The 21,279-nt window shown below is 41.8% G+C and overlaps 1 protein-coding gene across 11 annotated transcripts in view; it reads right to left on the bottom strand.

Moving 5' to 3' along the window:
• foxp1b (forkhead box P1b) overlaps nt 1-21,279 on the bottom strand; it is a 163,212-nt gene that overhangs the window by 17,254 nt on the left and 124,679 nt on the right. For 8 of the 11 annotated variants that reach the window (XM_034870729.1, XM_034870728.1, XM_034870732.1 and 5 more), the window contains 5 exons: nt 20,609-20,746; nt 20,264-20,395; nt 16,378-16,528; nt 9,915-10,104; nt 4,721-4,828 (listed from right to left, as the gene is read on the bottom strand). In XM_034870729.1, the coding sequence (XP_034726620.1) occupies nt 4,721-4,828; nt 9,915-10,104; nt 16,378-16,528; nt 20,264-20,395; nt 20,609-20,746 (719 nt within the window). The remainder of the gene's footprint in view (nt 1-4,720; nt 4,829-9,914; nt 10,105-16,377; nt 16,529-20,263; nt 20,396-20,608; nt 20,747-21,279) is intronic. The other 3 variants (XM_034870735.1, XM_034870734.1, XM_034870736.1) reach the window with 3 other exon arrangements.

Raw genomic sequence — 21,279 nt, 5'->3', positions numbered from 1 at the left:
AGAAATACATACTTCTTAACATATGAGAATGACACTTATATTTGATGGCAGTCCTGTCTGCTCCAACTAAGGCTCAGAGATAAGAGCAATCATTTAAGAATTTGAGGCTGAACTCCTTTACTACATAATGCACCAGTGCCTTAACGCCATTTCTTCTCATTCTAGTTTCTTCTTGCCTTGTTGGTCGGATGTGCCCCTTTTTTGGTGTGTTTTCCGTTAATTGTGTAATTAAGTGAACTCAAATAAAGCCAGATTGAAACGTAGAGGACAACAGGACGAGAAGATGGAATCTGTCACAAACTTGAATTATGGATATAATTATGCATGATTATTTTTTACAGGGAAGATGTTCTCTTTTCCTGCACGTTTATAACTAATCTAAATAAGTAGCTCGCTGGGTAGCAGACAGGGTTTTTTTCCTGTGATTTATATAAAATGGAGGAGATAAGGTTCACGAGTGAAGGGAATATGATTGGAGGAATTTTATCAGCCACCGCATGAATTACTGTTTGAAAATGCTTATGCAGGGGCATTTCATTAATCATTTAATCATAATCCGAGCAGGATGTTTGAACTGATTTCACAAATACCCTTTCATTTCACTACTTCATTATGCTCGCTAATGGATCCAATATATTATATATATCATAAATTATATCACATCTTCAGTGACCATGTAGGTCACTGTCACCAGGCATGTCTGTGTGCACACAGTGGCGCCAGCAGATGGGAGAGAGGTGTGTGACGCGCCCGCCTTTTCAAATGCACTTTTTCTGTCATTTACTGCAAATCAAAAATAGCCAGAGTCAACCTGTACAGGCACAGTGGCAGCGCTGGCGGTATGATAGCCTAATAAATTTGAAGCCATTGCTTTACGTACAGACAACACATTTGTGCATTAAACACCACACAGACACTCAGAAAACAGACACATGTGAAGGGAGGGAAAATTGATAGTGCTCTGCTTGAAATGTGAAGGTTTCTGTTCAGCTGCGGTATTTTCAACCTTGAAGTGAATGATTTAAATCTTTATGGGAAGTGTGGTCTTTTTCCCCCTTCAGGTCCTCCTATTGTGTTTTGATAATACATTTTTCAAAATGTCTGTGATATACATTCAGCACTTGAAGTTAATTATTGTTGCAAAAAAATAAATTAAAAAGGCATATTCAAAGAAAGCGTGGGTAATATCCCCTTTTCCTGAAATCAATTTAGACTTCTTCAGGGGCTTTCCATTTGTTTGAGTCAAATAAATGCCCATTTAATTAAGTAGGCCTGAAAATGAAACTGGTAAACATTTCAGGACATCTTACTAAATTTCAAAGAAGAAAATAATAGGTAAAGGCGTTTCAACTTCAATTTAACTGGCACAAGCTGAATTTTCAATGAAGGGTGGCCTACGTGAGCAGCTTTGGAATTTCTCTTTTCATAGGAGACATGCGCCCTGCTTCTTTTCATCCTTTGTTACATTCCACTTTATTTCTTCTAATGACATGGAGAGTCACAGTGCATAATTAATAGGAAATGAAATATTCAAATGGCCCTAATGCAGCCTTGAGAGGAGTGTCTGGACACGGGAGCACGGGATACGGGGAATTGACATCGAGAGAGGCTATGAACGCTGGCATGTGTCACTTTCTGGACTTCAAATGAAGCCACTTTTAAAAGCTCTCTGGCAGGATGACAGTCCCTAATGTAAATTGCCACAATAAAACAAGTTAAATAGACATTCCTGTAACAGTGGGCTTTTAACATATTAGTTGGTTTTCCTATGTATTTTTTTTTTCCTCTAGAATTTCTAATTATATAAACTATACCCAGAGCTTAAGGCTGTCTCTATGGTCCTTATCCTCTTCGCTGTTGCGCGGAATTTATAATTAAATGCACAAATCTTTACAATAGGATATACGTTTAAAATGCATTCAAAAAGAAGATTTCTAATGATTTCTTGTATTATAATTGTCAATTTTAAGTTCATACTTTTCATACAGGAGTACGGCAGCATTTAAAACACTGATATTATTCCCTATTTTACACAATTTATGTTTGGCTTATTTGTGTTTTTTCACTTGTCTGCATGGTTTGCCGTGGTACAAGGCAACATAACTTGCAAAATGAGTTTTAGTGGTTTCAACAGAGAGACAGTGCAGCACTAGAGGGCACTACAGTGTTTTACAGGCTCTGACCTTTGACTGGACACTGAAGAGAAAGGTCTTGACCCCCTCATAAAAAACACCAGGCTCTGCTATGAACCTAACCCCGCCCTTCTGTGTGCTGGACCCAAAAACAGGAACAGGGATTTGGTGCTCTGTATTTATCAAGATAGTGCGTGTAGGTATGTAATGTTTTCTTTAAAAGATAAAATAAATACACACACAGTTTAAAAAAAACATTCAGTTCTGTGTCAGTTGTTGCTGTTGGCAAGTGGAGCAGAAATCTGGTTGACGTTAGAGTCCTCCTCACCTTTCTTTCTCTCTGGTACACAGCACACTGTGTTCCTCTGACTACACACACACACTCACTCACACACTCACACACACACACACACACACACACACACACACACACACACACACACACACAAACAGCCACACATACACACATATACATGCAAGCAAACAGAAACACACACACACACCTGAGAAACATGACAACACATTCTTATGTACCATTTCTCCAAACCTTTGAAGACTATTATTCTTTGTATTTATTTTTGATATTGTTTTTGGGGGCCAGCAGTATCAGTTGCTGGATTTCATGTGGAAGTGCTTAAGGGTTTGAGAGTTAACACCTTGGTGAGCGGCTCGCACCCTTGCCTGCTGTTAAAAACAAAGGCAGCTTTGTGGAGACTCTCCCCAAATGTTTTCTTAACATGTTCCAAGCAGTTTGAGCAGGCAATTAAAGTAAACAAGATGTTGCCATGATAAAAACACTTGTAAAAACATAGCAGAGTGCACTTAGAGACTTTTCAAGGCAGAGCTCTACCGGGCGCACGGAATTTAATTCCCCTCTCTTCTCTAAACAAAGGGTGAGGCACCGTCAGAATACAATAAAGTGATGGATTGAAGAGGGCGCTCCCAAAGTTGAAATATGCGTCTATGTGTGTGATATGTGTCACAGCATGTTTATTAAACAAAAATAAAAATACATAACTGCCTTTTTTTCCTTTGCAAAGAAATTTTACTTTACTATAAAACAATTTAGCATTACACTTTTCTGAAGCCAACTGCTCTCTAACTGGATTTAAATAAACGATGAAGAGGATTCAAAATGTTGACAAAGACAGTCAAAACTTTCAGCTGCCCGTGAGGCGTCTCTCTGCAGCACCTTTTTCTCCGTCTGTGAGGAAACTGTGTGTTCGCTGAGTGCTTGTTTTAGGATAATGGAATTGTGTCATATCTTGTTTAAAGTGCGACTAATCCGGGGTGACAGTGAGCCATTGATCTGCTGCCACACAATGCAGATGTTTTCATCCTCTCCGTAACCATGGCGCTGTTATGTGATGGATTACTGAGAGCGCACTGCACACAGGGTTGACTAGTAAACCAGCAGTCTGACTTAGACTGGGAAACATGATGCAAAACAAAAGGCCCTTGTCAGGCTGGAAAGGGTCAAACCTGTTACACAGGTGATGCTGACTTAACTGGAGCCCTTCAAGTGCAGTACACATGGTTGATTTTAAAGGTCCCATGACATGGTGCTTTTTGGATACTCAGTGGTCCCCTAATACTGTATCTGAAGTCTCTTTCCCAAAATGTAGCCTTGGTGCAGAATTACAGCCACTAAACACAGTCCCACAATGAGCTTTCCTTAGGACGTGCCATTTCTGAGTCTGTAGCTTTTGAGGAGGAGAGAGGGGTGGGGCAAGGTGGAGGGTGGGGGTGTGGCCTTTATCAACTCTATCTGGCACGTTTGAAAGCCATGAGGTCTCTTCCTTTCTCATGGGCGGGCCAAATACTCTGGGCAGGCAAATCAGAGAAAGGGAAAGTAACCAAAGATTCCAGATTGGTCCATCTGAGCTTTCATTTTCTCAAAGGCAGAGCAGGATACACAGGACTCGTTATACACCTATCGCCATTTCTAGCCACTGGGGAACGATAGGGAGATTTTTTTTTTTTATGCATTAAGTAAAAGTTTCATACCATGGGACCTTTAACACAGGGATGAGTTGTGGGCCTTCAATAAAACAAGCAACACTGTAAACTAAAACACAAGTCAAAGAACTAGGAGCCTGAGAAAGGAGAGGGGAAAAACAAATAAAGCACTGAGAGAAAGACAGAAAGAGCTGAGCATGGCAAACACACACACACACACACACACACACACACACACACACACACACACACACACACACACACACACACACACACACACACACACCAATCCCCCTGTCCAGTGACAAGGGCATACATGCAGTGCGCCCTAAGTGTGGGCTGCCACAGATAAACATCCTACCGTTGTTTGTTTGGGAAAAACGGCCCCAGTCACCATGGGAACTGCGCTTATCACAGAAATTAGAGGCCCATGCCGTTCTCAGAATGCAACCCCGCCACAGTACCCTTGTCAAGAGAGGGCCAACCCAGGCACCCATACTCAGGAATAACAACCAGCTGCACCTGTAGTGCCTCTGATCGCCGGGGGTCACAAAACATGTAATCCACCGATCACAAGAGGACAAACAAACTGTGATGGAAACATAGTTCCCACTATGACTTTTACTTACTTAAGGAATGAATGGAAATCATCAAACACCGCTTCACATCCAGGCCACTTGCAAACACCGTGACCATAGAGAGGGTGACTGTGTGGGGAATGCTCTTCTAGTGTTGATCTAAAAGAAAAAATCACAAGAGGAAGAGACACAGCTGTTAATAAAAACTTTTGTTTTAAGTTTTATAGAATACAAACACAGTTGCAGGCCTCTGGTCACATAACGTGACGAAGGGTCACAGAAGATGGATTCTATTGTTAAGCTGATGCCTGGTTAGCACCTCCCTGTGTGTACTGTATGTAGTTTCCACATGAAAACCTTGACTTCGACTTGATATATGAACCTTGTTCTGTGTGGAATTAGTGTACATGTGTGATCTATGCTTGCTCTCCTCTTAAAAGAAGGGACTCATGTTGTGAAAGCACAACCAAATCAATAGGTAATTAGTATCACTGAGCCATGTTGCAATTCACTTTGATCAAGACTACTAGGGGGCTGCCTCAGTGGCTGCTTTTCCTGGCACTGCCTGCTGCATTATGTTTCAGAGCCCACCTGGTGGAGTGTGCACCACAACATGAAACGCTCCCCGAATGCACCAGGCACTTTCACACCATGCAGAAACTGTAAACATCCCTGCCTGGTATCAATTTATCTACTGACCAATACATGTCACCGGGGGCTGACAAGCACCACATCTATGGGGAGCGTATAGCTTCCTAAAATCTGTCTAAATATCAGGAACGTTTCTGAAAAACAAACTTTACAACATCTTCCATATGGCAAGAGGAGTGGAAGCACATCTAACCACAATCAGCGCTGAGAGAAAGCGGCCTGTGTGGAAGCAGTGTCTGCTAAGAGAACAAGCAGCAGCCATATGGACACAGGCACTATACAAGACACACAACTTTCAGCTACAAGAGCCTGGGGGACTGGCCTATATCGCTACCACCTGTGCTTCTGGTGGCTCGTGAGCACAATGCTGCTGCTTCTCCTCCAAGCTTCTCCTCCTCGAGATTCATTACACCACACGGTTGTGTTGTCATGTGGGAATAACTCCAACCACTAAAATCTCATTTATACCGTGTGTGTGTGTGTGTGTGTGTATTTATATGTGTGTAAATGTATATATGCAACATTATAGATATATATATATGTGTGTGTAGAAAGAGAGAAAAAAAGAGAGAGAGAGAGAAAGAGAGAGAGAGAGAGAGAGAGAGAGAGAGAGAGAGAGAGAGAGAGAGAGAGAGAGAGAGAGAGAGAGAGAGAGAGAGAGAGAGAGAGAGAGAGAGAGCGAGAGAACGACATGTTGCATTTTTAGCCAATCATCCATCTGCTATGATTTAAAAACTGGATGTAAAAATGAATTAGTTAAAACAAAAAGTAATCTAACCATTGTGTGCCAAATTTGCAGGATTAAACAAGCCAATGTCCAGATTAAAATCTCATTTGTATCCATGTTAGTAAAGACGTACCTCAAGTAGGAAATTTTAAAGGTCGTCACAGGTTTTCTTGTTTTATAATTACTTGCTTAGAAGTTCACATTGTTCATAAAATGTGATAATTGCACTGCAATTAGGAAGCAGTCAAGCATTCATGAATGTGGTTAGCAGCTTTTTTTCTTCTTCATATTTTCATATTTCCTTTTTAAATTCAATTATGAATAATGCATTCACATTAAGACCTCTGTTTTGATACAGCTAATAAATAGATGGCGGAAGACCTATTAATAATGAGTTTTTAACAAGGAAATGTGTGTACTGGTGAAGGTAACGCTGGTTTTTAATTTAAAGAGATCCTTTTTCAATTCTTGAGAGCAGGGTTGTTGGTTAATTCTGTATTAATAAGAAATTGGAATGTGGAGTGTGGTGGGAATCAGTGAGCACAAAGCACTGTAAGGGGCTGGCAGCAGAAGAGCCCTTTTCAACGTTGGATGGCTAAACAGTAGTAAATTACAGAATTTAAACCAAATGAGCTACATTAGTGTAATAGGAGACAAGTGTAGGATTCATGGGGTTTGGTCCCATTGGAGAAAATGTAAAAAAAAAAAAAAAAAAAAGGAAAACTGTTCCGCAGCTGCGTAGCGTTACATTGGATTTGCACCCAGGACAGGTCGGTAAGATGTTTTTATTGTCAGGCAGCCTTCCAGAAAGATACCCTCTAATGATCCTGTAACAGTGACTTGGAAAACCACGTCATCAGCTTCCTTTATAGGAGAAGGTACATTAAAGTGTCTATAGAGCGGGAGCAAAAGGTGTTGCATTGTGTCAATGCGTAGACAGAAATACAGATGACTCAGACAGCGGCTGGGCACTTGTTTTCTAGTTCACTTCTTTTGATGAGATGCTTTGGGCCATAAACAAGTCATGATCGATGGCATTGTGTGCTGATGGACTCAATATCTCAGCAAAACATGGGAAGATTGATGTCCACCATGCCAGGTCAGAGTCTGGCCATAATGTGTGTAAAGCCAGTCACAACACTCTACCTCTCCATTGGTACTAATGTATTCCCTTGTGTCCTCCCCCTCAATCTTCCATTCATAGCCGCCGCCCTCCCCGTTTTTAACTGTCTAGGCCCTACACTTGATCCCTTCCGTTTGTCTTCTCTTTACCACTGCATGGTTTACCCTAAATGATTTAATTATCTTTTTTTTTTCTGGTGTAAGACAAATGAAAGGCGAGAGAGATGTGAATGCTGTGCCAAATCTGATTATTTATCTACTTAACAGATTGCTGTGTTACAGTCCCCGAGCTGTGGTTACTGATGGTTGTTGGGAAGTAAAGTGGGCCAAGCGCTTTGTGAGGATGCTCTCCCTTACAAAGCTGATGCAGCACTGTACTGGGAATTTGTGTCAGATACAGATCAGCCACATATCATTTAAATAAGAAAATCATTGAATAAAGATGACCTGGCTCACAGGGGTATATCTTCATCTTTGCATCACGGTTTGTGCGCTGGGAAACAACACAGCCTGACAGATTGAGTGACTTAGGCTCTGGTCATATCAGGGATGTTGTTCAGACAAACAGAAATCCCAGCCTTTCTTGCCAGATTGTTCTTTGAGACAAGTAAAAGCAGGAACACGTGCCTCGTCTTTGGTGTGTCAAGACGGCAGTGATTGAATTTCTCCTGCTTCCTTAAGACGGAAGTGCAAAGCCGGTGAGTGATTCCTGTGGATGCACTTAAGGTTTTAGTTGCAGGCGTCGTTGTGCCTGGGCAGATTTTATATGACACATGAAACTAACTACATGGTACTTAGGGCGTGCTGTAAACCAATCTGAAGCCGGTCGGGAAAACAGGCCCATCAGCAGAGAGGCTTGTTTCTGTTGCATGACAAAAGGACTTGCAAAAACCGCATCAATTAAAAGTTCATTAAGTTCAGCACTGGGAGGATGAGTGGATGCTCTCTATTTATGCCCAGCCCGGCCCAGCCCATTATCTTCAACCTGATTATTCAAATCCCTGGATTATAACACAGACGTTTTCTCAGAGCCTTGCTTAGAATACCCGTACTTCATAAAATTTAATTTTCCTTCCCAAGGAGTCTGATCAGAATTGAGCCTGCATCATCAAAAGGAGAGGAGAGGAACAATGTGCTAGATCGTTTCGTGATTTAAGTGTTCCAAAATTAACGCAAGAAAGGGTTATTGATCATGTTGATCTAAATTGGCATCATTCAGCATTTAATAAGAAATATTTTCTGTTCACAGATGGGCAGGAAAAGAATCACCTGCTTGGTTTTCTGACACATCTAAGATGTTGCGAGAGTATGCAGACTGAGACTGCCTTCTTCACTTAAGCTTGTGTTAAACTGCTGTTGACATCTTCTTTAATCTCTGACAGTCAGCGCGAGGCGGAGGGGCTGCCAGCTCTTGCATTATGTCTTCTCCAATGTTTCATGAAGCCCTGCAACCAATGCTCACCTTGTTTGCTAGCTTGCGACAATGTGTGATGGAGTGAGCGAATCAATATCCTCCCCTGCGATTTGTCATTAACTTCAGAAAGAAAAAAAAACAGACATTGAGCTAAACTCTGGGTGAAGAAGGACTGGAAGCCTGTGGAAACTGTCAAAAATGGGAAAAAACTATCGCCCATTTTGTTAATTTTTTTTTTCCTATGGTGTCTGTGCTGGAAGATTACTCTGAAACACAGTAAAGAGGATAAGTCTGTGCAGGTAATATTAATCTGTTTAAAACAGATACCACTGCTTGACAAGAAATAGCTACTTTCCGTTTGTATCTCTCCATCAGTAAATCATAGTATGTCCTCTCAAAGTCACTCTCTGCAACCCCCCCGTGCACTCCGCGTCCATCTCTCCCCCCCCTTCGGCTGGTTTAGTGGGCTCAACATGTTTTCATCAGCAATGCTTTCATAATGACGCGTAGGTTTTGATCACTGAAACACAAGTCAGATGTTATGCCGTGAGCTCACGGTGCCTGGAGGCTCCTCACTAGCAGTTCAAAGATCAGGCTTTGGTGCAAGAACACAAGCAAATGTGTAAGATGCCAAATTAATTCCTTGCTTAAAGACACAGACACACAGCTCACAGAGCAAACGCCTTTCAAAGATGATTCACCCTGGTTTGAATAGTATGATACACCCACCCAGGGTTTGTTGTTTCTGGCATAAATAGCATTTTGTTCTTGTAATGCTTTTGTTATTCTTGATGTGATGATAATTGTCAGGTTGCTTCTATAGGTCGTCAATAATGAGGGGGTTCAATAACCTGATCCCCTCATTAATAGTTTGGTGATCCAGTTGAGGACTGTGGGCACATTTCTCGAAATCCCTGCATTTCTTCCAGGTGTTTCTGGGAAATCCCTAGCTGTATCCAGACACATAGAAAAGTGTTGGCCTTAATGGAAATAATACTTACACACCATAAATTAAGAGTAATCTCTATGCATCCCTATGGGGACATGTCTATCAACTGAGGCCCTGTGAGAAATTGCTATTTTAAATGGAAATTCCCTTTGTTTGCTTTATGCAAAAATGAGAGAGAAGACTGTTTAACAAGTTTAATTACCAGTTGTAGGTTACAAATAAGGTGAGGAACACTGCTTTAAAAGATTCTTGCTGTATAAAAGCAATCATTTTAAGCTTGTGTGTCTTCACTTACCCGTGTTTTCGCTGTGAGGAATGATGTGAAGCCACGTGCAGGAAAAAAGAAAACTAAACGAGAAACACAAAGGTCCTTGAGACTCACCCCTCTCTCTTGTGACTCAGGTACTGCCCGTTGGTGGAGGCATGCTGGTTGAGGAGTGGGTTCTTAGGCGGTGCCGGGGAGGACAGGTCAAGGCCCCGGTGGCCGTTGTTGCTGCTGTTGTTGTGCTCTTCCTTCACGTGAGCATTTGTAACCTCCTTCCACAGTTGCTGCAGCTCTGCTGGAATCATGCCTGAGACAAACAAATTGGATAATTAAATCAATTAGCAGCTAATCCAACTCTCTTCTTCATCACTTAATTAAATCAAAGCGTCTGTAAACAAAGCCGAGTATTAATTAGAAAATATTCCACTACAGGGTAATGCACTGAGAGCTCTTACCTCCCCTCCTCTCCGCCACCTCCTTCTCTCCCTCCCATTTTTCCTGTGATCTGAAGTGTGTTTGTATACACAAATCCCTGGCATTCACGCAGATTTCATGCCCACAGAGTAAATAATTAACACCCAGACAAGGCATGAAATCTGAATAATCACCATCATTTTCTCTCAACAACAGAGATGTGCAAAACATACAACAAGAAAAAGTTTACAATAGCAACACTAGAAAACATCCCACCCCTGCCTCCTTGAGAAACAGGACCCTGGGGTAATATTCTCAAAAGCGCATTAATGTGCAAAATACTTAAAGCTCTGCACCGCCTCCAATTGACATAGACGACTTAAACCTCATTTAAGAAGTCAAGCACACTGCAGCTCACACAGCCCTTTGAAACAAAAATCCCTTGAAGACAGAAGACATTTTTCTGTGTGCTGGAAACACATCTACCAAGTGCCTGTGTTTTATTCTGCCTATGAGTGACAGTGGTCCCAACACCCAGGGCCAGAGCCGGGATGAAGAAGGATAATGCTTTGTTTGTGCACCCCACTTTCCATGTCTGGGAGAAGAGAGCCTTTGTTTGCACATAATACACATGTGTCCATCTATGCTGTGTCGGTTGCTGTGCTGGAGAAGTCTGCTTTCATTTGACACAAATGAGGATAAAGCTTATATGTTAAATAATATCAAGCCTCACGGGTGCAGAATCTGTGGCTATTTGTATTTTCAGTCAAAACATACCACATCTGGATAACCCTGATTTTAATAGCGTACTAAAAGATCTAATGGGGGAATATGTGGATTTGTATTGGGTATTCAAATCTGTGCTTAAATAAGCCACATGTTTTAACCATGATGAAAGAAGCCCTTGGATACGTGGTGAATTTAACCACAGAGCAAATGGGCAAGACCGCTCGTTTAACATTACAATTAATTAAATCCATTCTCAAAATGAGCACTGGCGAATGAAAGATGATTTGCACATGCTTATCTTCTTGGGTTTATATTCTCCGGATCCTCCCTCCCCGTTTCTCATCACCAGCTCTATAGATACCAGAAGTGCTCCTTTCAAGCACCAGATTGTAATACATTATGTGCAGAATGCTTAGTCTTAATTTATTCCTGTTGTGGAAAATAACTGTGAGGTGAAGATCTCATTGCGATCAGCAAAAATATTTTTAATTTGATAAGCTACTAAAGATTTTAATTATGCTGGTAATGGAGAACATTGGCCTAATGAGGCGGAGGACTCCAGAGAGACGCAGGGGCTAAGAACTGTGAAATGAGTCTGATAGGATTGCTGTAAATTCACACTAGATCGTTTGCATATCAAAGAGCAGGAAATGATTACAGGACAAATCAATAACCTTTCCACGTTCCAAGAAGCGTCTTTCCTCATTGGAACATTTCAACACGCTGGCTCTATTCTGCCTGCCTGTATTCTCCCTTATTCTCTTCAATGCCTTGATGTGCCCTAATGGAAGTGCACGTCCATGACAGGATAAACATGCTAAATATTGCGCTCTGTGTCATAGCATGCTGATCCACAGCTTGCTTGTTTCCAGTTGCATTTTCAAAGGATCAATTGTTGTTGTGATGGTATGAAGAGACTTTGGAGCAAAAGTTTATTTTGTTTCCTATTTATTATTTTTCTGTGATGGTTGGTTGGGAAGCGGAAGGTCACTGGTGATGCGAGTGTCCTGCGCTCCGACAGCGGGAACAATCATTTTTCCCCCACTTGGTGCCCGGTGACAGTGGGCGATGTATTTTTAGCCGATGTGCTTGACAGGGCAGCCCACACTGGCTCAATTACCCAGCAGTCCTGGTGACCCCGACACCACTGTTTACTCAGATGAAACCACAGCAGATAGACTGGTCTGATGAGAGAGGTAACAGAGTGGGACAAAGCTGTCTCTTTCTGAATCTAGTCCCTAGTTTTATTGCTCTCTGGTTGCCTCTTCCCTCTCGGTAGTCCTATCTAACCCTAACCTCTTCAAACTCAACAACAGCTATGGCTCATGATTCCACATAAGTGACAATAAAATATAATTACAGAAATGTCTCAGAGGGTATTATATTTTGTGTTTGTTCAAAATGCATTGAGTTGCTCTCCATCTGATTACTGTGGGACACATAATGACATTGATCTGTAAATCCTCTTTCTTGGGTCCCCAGTTTGTCCATCCTTTAAATTCTGGATTGGTTTATCTTTCCCCTTTCCATTTTTCAACACAACTATTCCACTCATTACGACTGGGAAATACGGACAAGCACTTTAAAAAATGTATGTTGTTGGGACACTTGATTGATGACCGGCCTCCCAACTCAATTTTACCTCCGCAGGTAGCTTTGGCAGAGAGACAGGCCGAGCTCTTCAACCTTTTCCTGTCCTTGTCCCCCTGTACCCAGGTGACCATGTTCAAGCAAGCAGAAAGTTGATTTAAGGTTCATAATGACATCAGTTGCAGGCCATCATCCCCCAAATAAAAAATGGCCCCCAGTGCTCCGGTCTCTTTAAATAGAGCTGTTACTTCTCACACACACTGCTGGTGCCGTGGGGGGACAGTGACATCGCTATTAGTTTATTGTTCCGTCAGGCTGGGACCTTTACTGCACCCCTGTTTATGTTGCCGTAATCACTGGCCTGCTGATATGCACCCCTTAGGCCTGAAATATGTCCTGTCCTAATGCTGCAGGAACTATTACCAGTAGCCCACTGCTGGACGTATCAATCACTGACAGGTCAGCCGTATTACCCACCGCTGTCCCTGATGTGCTGCTGTTCTGTGAGCACTTCATGGCTCGCCACATTCTTTGCTTTCATATTACCGACAAATTTGTCTTGTCACTGTCCCACTGGCCTCTCCCAGACAGCTTAAATGATGTTGTGCAGCTACAAGAACTCACTATCTTGCAGAGCAACCTCAGAGGGTGTGCCTAAACACACACACACACACACACACACACACACACACACACACAACCACACCTGAGCAACATGAGCCTGAGCAACCACTGACTCACTTATCAGGTCAAGAGGACAGGCTTTTTGTGAGCAGGGAAGGGGGGGTGGATCAAATTTATATTTATGAGAGTTATATCCTCCCCAAACACATTGTTGTAATTTATAACAGATAGCGTCTGGCCGCTTCCAAGACTTTGAACATTAATGTCAAAAGAATTTATGACAACAGAAACAAATTATACTCCAGATAATGTGAGCAATTGTTTTCACTCAAAACTGCTATCTACAAGTTTATACTTAATTAGTACTATCAATTGTTTGAAAGGCTAATTCAAATGCATTCATTCAGTCTACCGTTTTGGCAGAAAAAAATGATCCTCTATGATGTCCATCTCAGCCAACAATGTAACTAAGCAGGAGACGGCAAACGGCATCATAGTACCCAAAACACACCTGTACACCAACTTTTTTTTAATAACTATATAACAGTGACCTATTATTTGAAAACCTTTTGTTTCTTTCATTGCCTTGGATACAGAAAAAAAATACAGTACACTGCATTTGCTAACAGTGGCTTCCAAAAATAATTATACCAATATCTACATTTTGAAATGAAAAGAATCATTTGTTACAAAAATAATGCTAATTTCCTGACCCCAAGTTTGAATCCATAATCAATGGGGCCCAAAAAGAGCAGATCAACTCATCATTTCCGATGCAGTGCTAACTGCTAGCTGAGTATTGCAGAATAGATCTGAGCACCATAGGCCTGGCCCACTGATGCATGAAAGAGTTTGGTGATGTGGAAAACAGAAAGGTCATCAATAACTTTAAACAGTCAAGCAGAAAATGTGTAGTATAGGAAGACAAACCGGGTGCCTGAATGCTATCCTAAGTGTTGTAACAGCTGTCGGAGGCACAGACTTAACCATCGACGGAGTGGGACAACTAAGCAGGTTCGACTGTAACAAACTCTATGTGTAAATGTGGGGAGAACGGTGCCTCAACGTCCACACTTTCAAGAAATTACCCGCTCAGTTTTGGAGTTTGTTTCATTTCAATATATTGGGTGTACAGTGGAAAATTTGATTTGTCTCACTCAGAATTAAAAATAAACCTTATCTCTTATGATTCTTTTTTTTGCAATCAAATTTTCTATTTAAACAAATAAGCAAAAGTGCAAAACATTGTTCTAGATGACACTGTACCGAAAAGTACACTACACATACAGAAGAAGGCACGGTGCACCTTTTCCACAATCCCTCCTTGCAATCAAATATTTCCCCACCAACACAAAGAAAGGAAATACATCTCTTATGATTCTCCAACTAAAAATATTTCTTTGCAATAATTCCTACTTTCATTGTGTCTATGACACCTTATGGTATGGTATGGTGATAACCTGTAGGCAGATAAAATAATGTATCTTTTGTCACGAGGTGACAAACCTTAGACAGAAATTTAGTGTGGTGAGGTCCTCCGTTTTAATGCAATGCAATTAATAACTTAAATCCCTGTTTTAATAGAATCAACTGTGCAGCCCTGACAAAGTAAAAGGTAAAAGGGATATCAAAGGGTTCAATCAATTTACAATACACCTACTCTTTTGACAAGGTGAGATGCCTTGGAGGTATTTGACAATGACACAGTATAAACAAGACATTCTGGGACTGTTGTGAAATCCATCAAAAGTACAGTACCTAGAAATATCAACACATACTGCTTTGCTCAAGGGGTGTGTGTGTGTGTGAGTGTGTTTGCCAGACATCTGACACAGAGCAATTCAGCAAAGCACACTCACAACCCAACAGCGCTCCACGCCTGTGCCCATGGCAATCGTTTGCGAGTGGATGAGTAATTCCATACCCAGTCTAAACAATAACACCACTGTACAAACTGTGTTTGTGTTTGCCTATTACCTAAGCACCCCCCATCCTCCCGTTTTTATCGCCCTTATCTTGTTATTTCAAAATTGTTTGTCTTAGCTGGGAATGAATAGTCAATGTCATGTTCTAAAACCCTTATGACGCCTCCTTTGTCACAAGGAGACCACTCCTTAACAAATATATTAAAGAATAAATAAAGAAATAAAATTCCTGGACAAACAACAAGTATTGACTCCCTATCAAGTAACAGGCGGTTTCACAATAACAAGTTCACTGGCAGTTTACGAACAATAGATCCAGTCATCCATCAGGCTGAAGGAGACTGCCACCAGGATGCCAATCACAGGCACAGGAGAAGGAGAGAGAGAGAGCGAGAGAGAGAGCGAGAGTTCACGGACAAAGCTTGGAAACTCAACAGTGGGATATTTTACTTTGAAAGTTTCAGATGATAAGTGCAGCACACCACAATCAAACTGTCATGATGCAGTGAACAGTGAACTTGGACAACAGGCATAAGATGCCATTTAATAATGTTGTGTTGAGTGAACATTTACTGTACAGTAGGTGTGTCCTGATCCAGTGAAACCACATACACTATGTGGTTACTTACTTAAGTGGTGCTTTGTTCATTTAGACTAAGCAAATTTGTACAGGTATTGTAGCAGAGCAATAACAGTGACAGGTGACTCAACTCAACAATAAACTGATTTATAAACCTACATAAGCTGCAATGTTAAAATAGATTGTTGGTAAAACTGGTATCTGAAAACATTGACAACTGTTTCTAAACTGACACACCCATAGCTCTGCATGACAGCAGTGTAACGTAGTAGCAGGTGTCACTGTACCACACAGCTGATTAAAATCCTCTTCCAGTACAGCTGAATACTTTCTCTGGTTAGATATTTAAAATAGAATTGTCCATATTATATTCAAATAAAAACAGGCACAAAATGTGTTTAGGGAATAACTCCCATAATAAGGAAATCAATTGACCAATATGTGATTTTAGGGCCAGGGTGAGCCAATAATTCAATAAACAGATTTATCAGCATAACCCTAATCCCCATTGTTTTAGTTTTATAACCAAGATTAAATCTTCAGTTTACTATTTTAGCACTGCCAAATATACTGGAGGGAAAAAGAGGCGTTGGATATTTCCCGGACATAACTTTGTTGTAATGTTTTGTTACCAAAAATGCTCCTTTGGAGCAATTGAGTACTGGTGGACAGGATTTATGACAAAGTTTAATACATGGCTGTAATATTAGCTACTGACCCTGAGTGAGGGAGTGCAGTGGCAGGCCGGTCTGTCCAGGCTGGATTGTGAGCAGCCCTTGTCTCTGAAGGTTGAGCAGATGCTGCTGCTGGACCTGCTGGACCTGCAGGAGCTGCTGCTGGAAGGCCAACTGCTGGGCTGACACCTGCTGCTGGTAGCATACGCACACACACACACACACACACACACACACACACACACACACACGTACACACACATACGTACGTACACATACACATACACATACACACACACACACGTACGTACACACACACACACACACACACACACACACACACACGTGCACATACACACACACACACACAGGAAGATAGAGGGACACACCATAAGCAAACACATATATACAGTAGATGCATAATAGCAAGTGCAAACATGTGAAGCTGAATTTCAGGTTTGTGCATTACCGAATTCATGTATGCAGAACGTTGAAGAGAACATTCAAGTTCAAGCCACAGAGTTCATAGGTTGTAAAATGTAACACTTTAGAACAACATGTTCATTCATAAAACACAAAGTTAATGGGTTTTGCGCATGGTAACACACAATGGCAGAGTGTAATTTTCATCAATTTTGCCTTTAGTGTGGGTTTGTCTGTGCCCACTTAAGACAGGTAGAGTATACATCTCTCTCTCTCTTAATTAACGAGGAGTCGGGAGGCAAATGACAAACAATGAAACAACATAGTTAATCATTCATAATAAGAGCCACAGGAATTTAATTACAGCCATTCATAATTCAGCAAACAACGTGTGACTAAATCAGAGTGCTTAATAACCACCCTAGCAACTCTCACAACTCTCCCAGGCATGGCGCTGAGCTCAGGGATACACTCATTCCCCTAACCAGTGCAGCGAGCTTTGTTACATTCGTCACATACAGTGGACTGACTGAGAGAGATAGCTGCTTTGTTGATCTAACTGTGTCACGTCTGTTTCATGAAGGACATTTCTTTAATGAAAAGCTGGTGTGTCTTTACTGATTTAAGGGTTAGGGGGAACATTTTTGGCTCTGGTTAAGTGAAATATGTGAACTTTGATAGGATGATAAAAGTAATAGAGAGAAGAGACAAAAATGAAACGGAGAAAAAGAATTCAGAATAATAAATAGAAGGAAATTATCCAATATCCCTGATCCCCCATGAGTCAAAACAAATGAGTGATGTTATTTAGATAACAGCAGCAGAGGAGAGAGATGACTTTTAACCCATTCGTCAAGCCCTGCTCTCAAGAAAACCACAGTCAACCCACCAAAAGGCCTTTTATTATTAAATGTTATAATTATTAACAAATAAACATTAACATCTATCAGCAGACCTTTGTATTTCTAATATTTAAGGTTAAAATAAGCATGCCTGACACTCAACAGGATACTAGGCTTGTTTATGAGTAAGGCCAGTTTTCAAGCAGGTAGGAGGAGAGAATAGGGGCACTAAAAGCAGTGCAGGGGCTGCCAAGCTGTGCACCGCACCCTGTTACCAAACACAGGATACACCACTTTGTTTACTTCTCACAATTGAGTGCATACAAAAAAAGGTCATGGTACAACGCGGCTGTCAGGTCACTTGCTGGCGGCTCTGAAACCACTGAAACAGCCAGATAAAAACGCGTCCCCTTCGCCCACCCCCGTTCTGCTTGTCAAAAGGGTCTGGCAGCCTTCCTTTACCTTCCTCTCCCTCCTCCTGCCCCACACCCTGCCTGCTGCGCCTTCATCGGCTCACTAAAAATAAAGCTCTGGGCAGAACTGGTCTATTACAGCGAGAGTGTTCATCTCGCTGGATCAATCAGGGGAGGAAGGTGCTTTGACACTGGTAGGAGAGGGTCATAATTGAGAGTAACCACATTCATTCACAGACTCATGTGTGAAATAAACAAAAATGAGAGAAGAGGAAAGTGAAATAAAGAGAGGAGAGAGAGAGGAGAGATAGGAGAGAGAGAGAGAGCGAGAGAGAGAGAGAGAGAGAGAGAGAGAGAGAGAGAGAGAGAGAGAGACATGGTAAAGATCTCTCAGGGGTTTCAGTAAATTTGGATTGCAGGTGGCCTTGAAATTCTCAGATCTTTCTTATTTATAAAAAAAGAGGTGGTTGGTGGTGGTTCTTTTTCCCCTTCGATTAGTGTGAAAAACGTTTCTCATGTCTCTGTTGGTTTTCTGTGCTCCGGCTGACAGGCTGAGACAAAGATAACGGTGCTATGGGGGTGGGAGTTCACAGGAAACAATGTCTTTCATCAAAACGCTAAATAAATAGAGGGTGGCTTTTCTGAAGAAAAGAAGGAAGAAAATCAAGTAATGCAAGTGAATTTAACTCTCTCCCCTTCACATGTTTCTTTTTTTTTTCTTCTGGTCCCATCAGCTGACAGGAGCTCCTGTGCGCTCCCAGCATGCAGACACATTAAAAACCCCATACCCAATAGACCAAATAAGAGGTTAACAAGAAGTGGCACGAGGGAGAGAAAAATACAGTCCCTGACAAATGATAAAGAGTGACACTGGCAGGCCTTTATTGTCAAGCTTCAAATATAAAGTTAAAGATCTTTGAAAAACTAAATTTTGATGTCTTTAAAATAAAAGAGGCACAAAGCAACAACAGGGGGTTATTGTCTGGCAGCCACAGGGGAGTCACTGCATAATTCTTATTCTGTCTTTTGATGGCTGCTAGAAATGCGACTGAAAAAAGCGAGCGAGATGGGGAGAGAAAGAAAACATCGGCAGAGGGGGGAGCCTCTTGAGGCTGCATCCATTTCCTGTGATCATACATAATATGCTTCAAAAATTGTTTTTCTTTTATTCTCATGCTCCATTCAACTGATCAATTGCCCCCCCCTCCTCGCCTCCCCCTTCTTTTCTCCCTGGCTCCTCTAGTGTTTACATCAGATGAGGCTTGGTGACAGGCCCTATCTGAGACCGAGGAGCTCTGCTGTCATGTTGATTTATGGGAGCATCACGCCACAACTTGTCCAAACTGAAGCCTGCAGTTCATTAATTAGGGAGCTATGACTTTGAAGTTGGGAGCTTCGACAGGACACGGACGTGTTTGTGTGTGTGCGAGCTTGAGCACGCGTGGAAGTGTGTGTGTGCGCGTCTTGCTTTTAACATCGGGCTTAATTGTCTATGCTTTCCTCTACTTTCCAAACACGGAACTCAATGGGGACAAGAGAAAAAATTCCCAGATTGTCTTTGAACTTCTTCTGACCGCACTATAATAATTTGCTTTGTCCACAGTGATGCCTGTGTCCTCCAGTCATTGACACGCATTAGGCCGCTGGCTATGAGCAAGCCCTGCTGTACTGGAGGGAGCAAAGTGAAGAGAGTGAGAAAGATGGAGAAGAAAAGGAAAAAAAAAAACTCAAGGCAGGCAACAAAGCTGGGAGCGCTCTCTGCACTGATATCTCACAATTACATGCCTTCTCTTCCTCTGCCATTTCCATGTTAATTACCGAGAAATGCCTCTCAGATTTATATGCTCCCTGTTCCTGCCTTTCTCCCTTCTGCCTTTCATTATGTCCTACATGAGGCTCACAGGAGCGGTCATCTCTTTGTTGCATAGGACACTTGTTTACTTGGAGAAAAAAAAAATGGAACAATGGGCCAAAGCTCAGGTTCTATAAAATAGTATAAATTTAATGTGGAGACGGTTCCAGAAAAAGAGACACTGTATTCTTAGTACAGTATCAGTCAGTTGTTACCGTTTATCCAGCAAGTCTGACATGCTAATCAGAAGCATGAGTGCACTTGATTCTCCCCCTCTCGTCTCTACTTTAACCACAGTCTGAAAGCAGATGGGATTGAGGGAGGAAACACACATGGCTTCCATGCTCTGTCTGGCCAACCGGTTTGGTAATGGCCGGCGGTTGGAGTGATGTCAGCCTACCTCTTTACTCTGCTTGCTGCCTGCATGCTGCTGCTGCTGCTGTTGCTGTTGCTGTTGCTGCTGCTGCTGCTGCTGTAAAAGCTGGAGGTGGAGCTGTTCCTGCTGTTTCTTGTAGAACTCTTGGAGTTGCTGCTGCAGAAGAGACGGAAGGTTACATGTGAGTGAAAGTCTCGTTTAAACTCAGCACTGGGGTTTGTGAGAATTTTCAATACTTTGAGGAATGTTGTCTTTGAGGCTTGGAAAAAAAGTTAAAGAAACAAAGATTCAAAATGAATTGGTCTTTGTGTCTATAGATACGATTTTTTTTAAATATGATTCTTGACATGAATGCCAGATGTACATTACCTGTTGTAACATGAGGGCTTGTTGCTGCTGGAGAAGAACCTGGAGCTGCTGAGGGCTCAGGACTTGCTGCTGAAGGATTTGCTGCATCTGCTGAGGAGTTATCACTTGGGGTGTCATCATAGCCACTGAAACTGGAACCTGCATGGACACACCAAATGAGCAGATAGATGTAAAAAAAACAATAAAAAACACAAGTCCCCTAATAGAGAACAGAATTATCATAGGAAACTAAAAGCAGAGCATCCTCTATACCCACGCACAAGTGTACTAAAGCCTATTCCGCCATTGCAATAGGTGAGAGGTTGGAGATCATTGACAAACAATACTGCTCAACAAAAGAATATCTAAAATATATTCTATAATATATATAAAATGGACTTTGACTGGATCTCAAGTTTCATTTTAATGTGTGACAAGCTGCACATACCTTCCACCAAACATTTCAACCCATCTAACAGTTATGACACCACACCAGAGGCAGGCTAAAGGACACATGACAGCCAGGAGTGGATCATGCCTGTGGAGTAAAGGGCCAGTACATCCACCCCAACCTGCATCCTCCGCTTTCCCCTCTCACACACAACCCCTAAACACCATTGGATATGATCCGCATCTGCTGTGATGCTTCTCAAAGCTCGCCGTTTATACAACATGGCAAATATGCTACACCT

This window comes from Etheostoma cragini, chromosome 4 (assembly GCF_013103735.1).
Source record: "Etheostoma cragini isolate CJK2018 chromosome 4, CSU_Ecrag_1.0, whole genome shotgun sequence".
In the NCBI taxonomy this organism is placed as follows: Eukaryota; Metazoa; Chordata; class Actinopteri; order Perciformes; family Percidae; genus Etheostoma; species Etheostoma cragini.
Note: the sequence above shows the minus strand (reverse complement) of the source record. Positions and strands in the feature narration are given on the sequence as shown.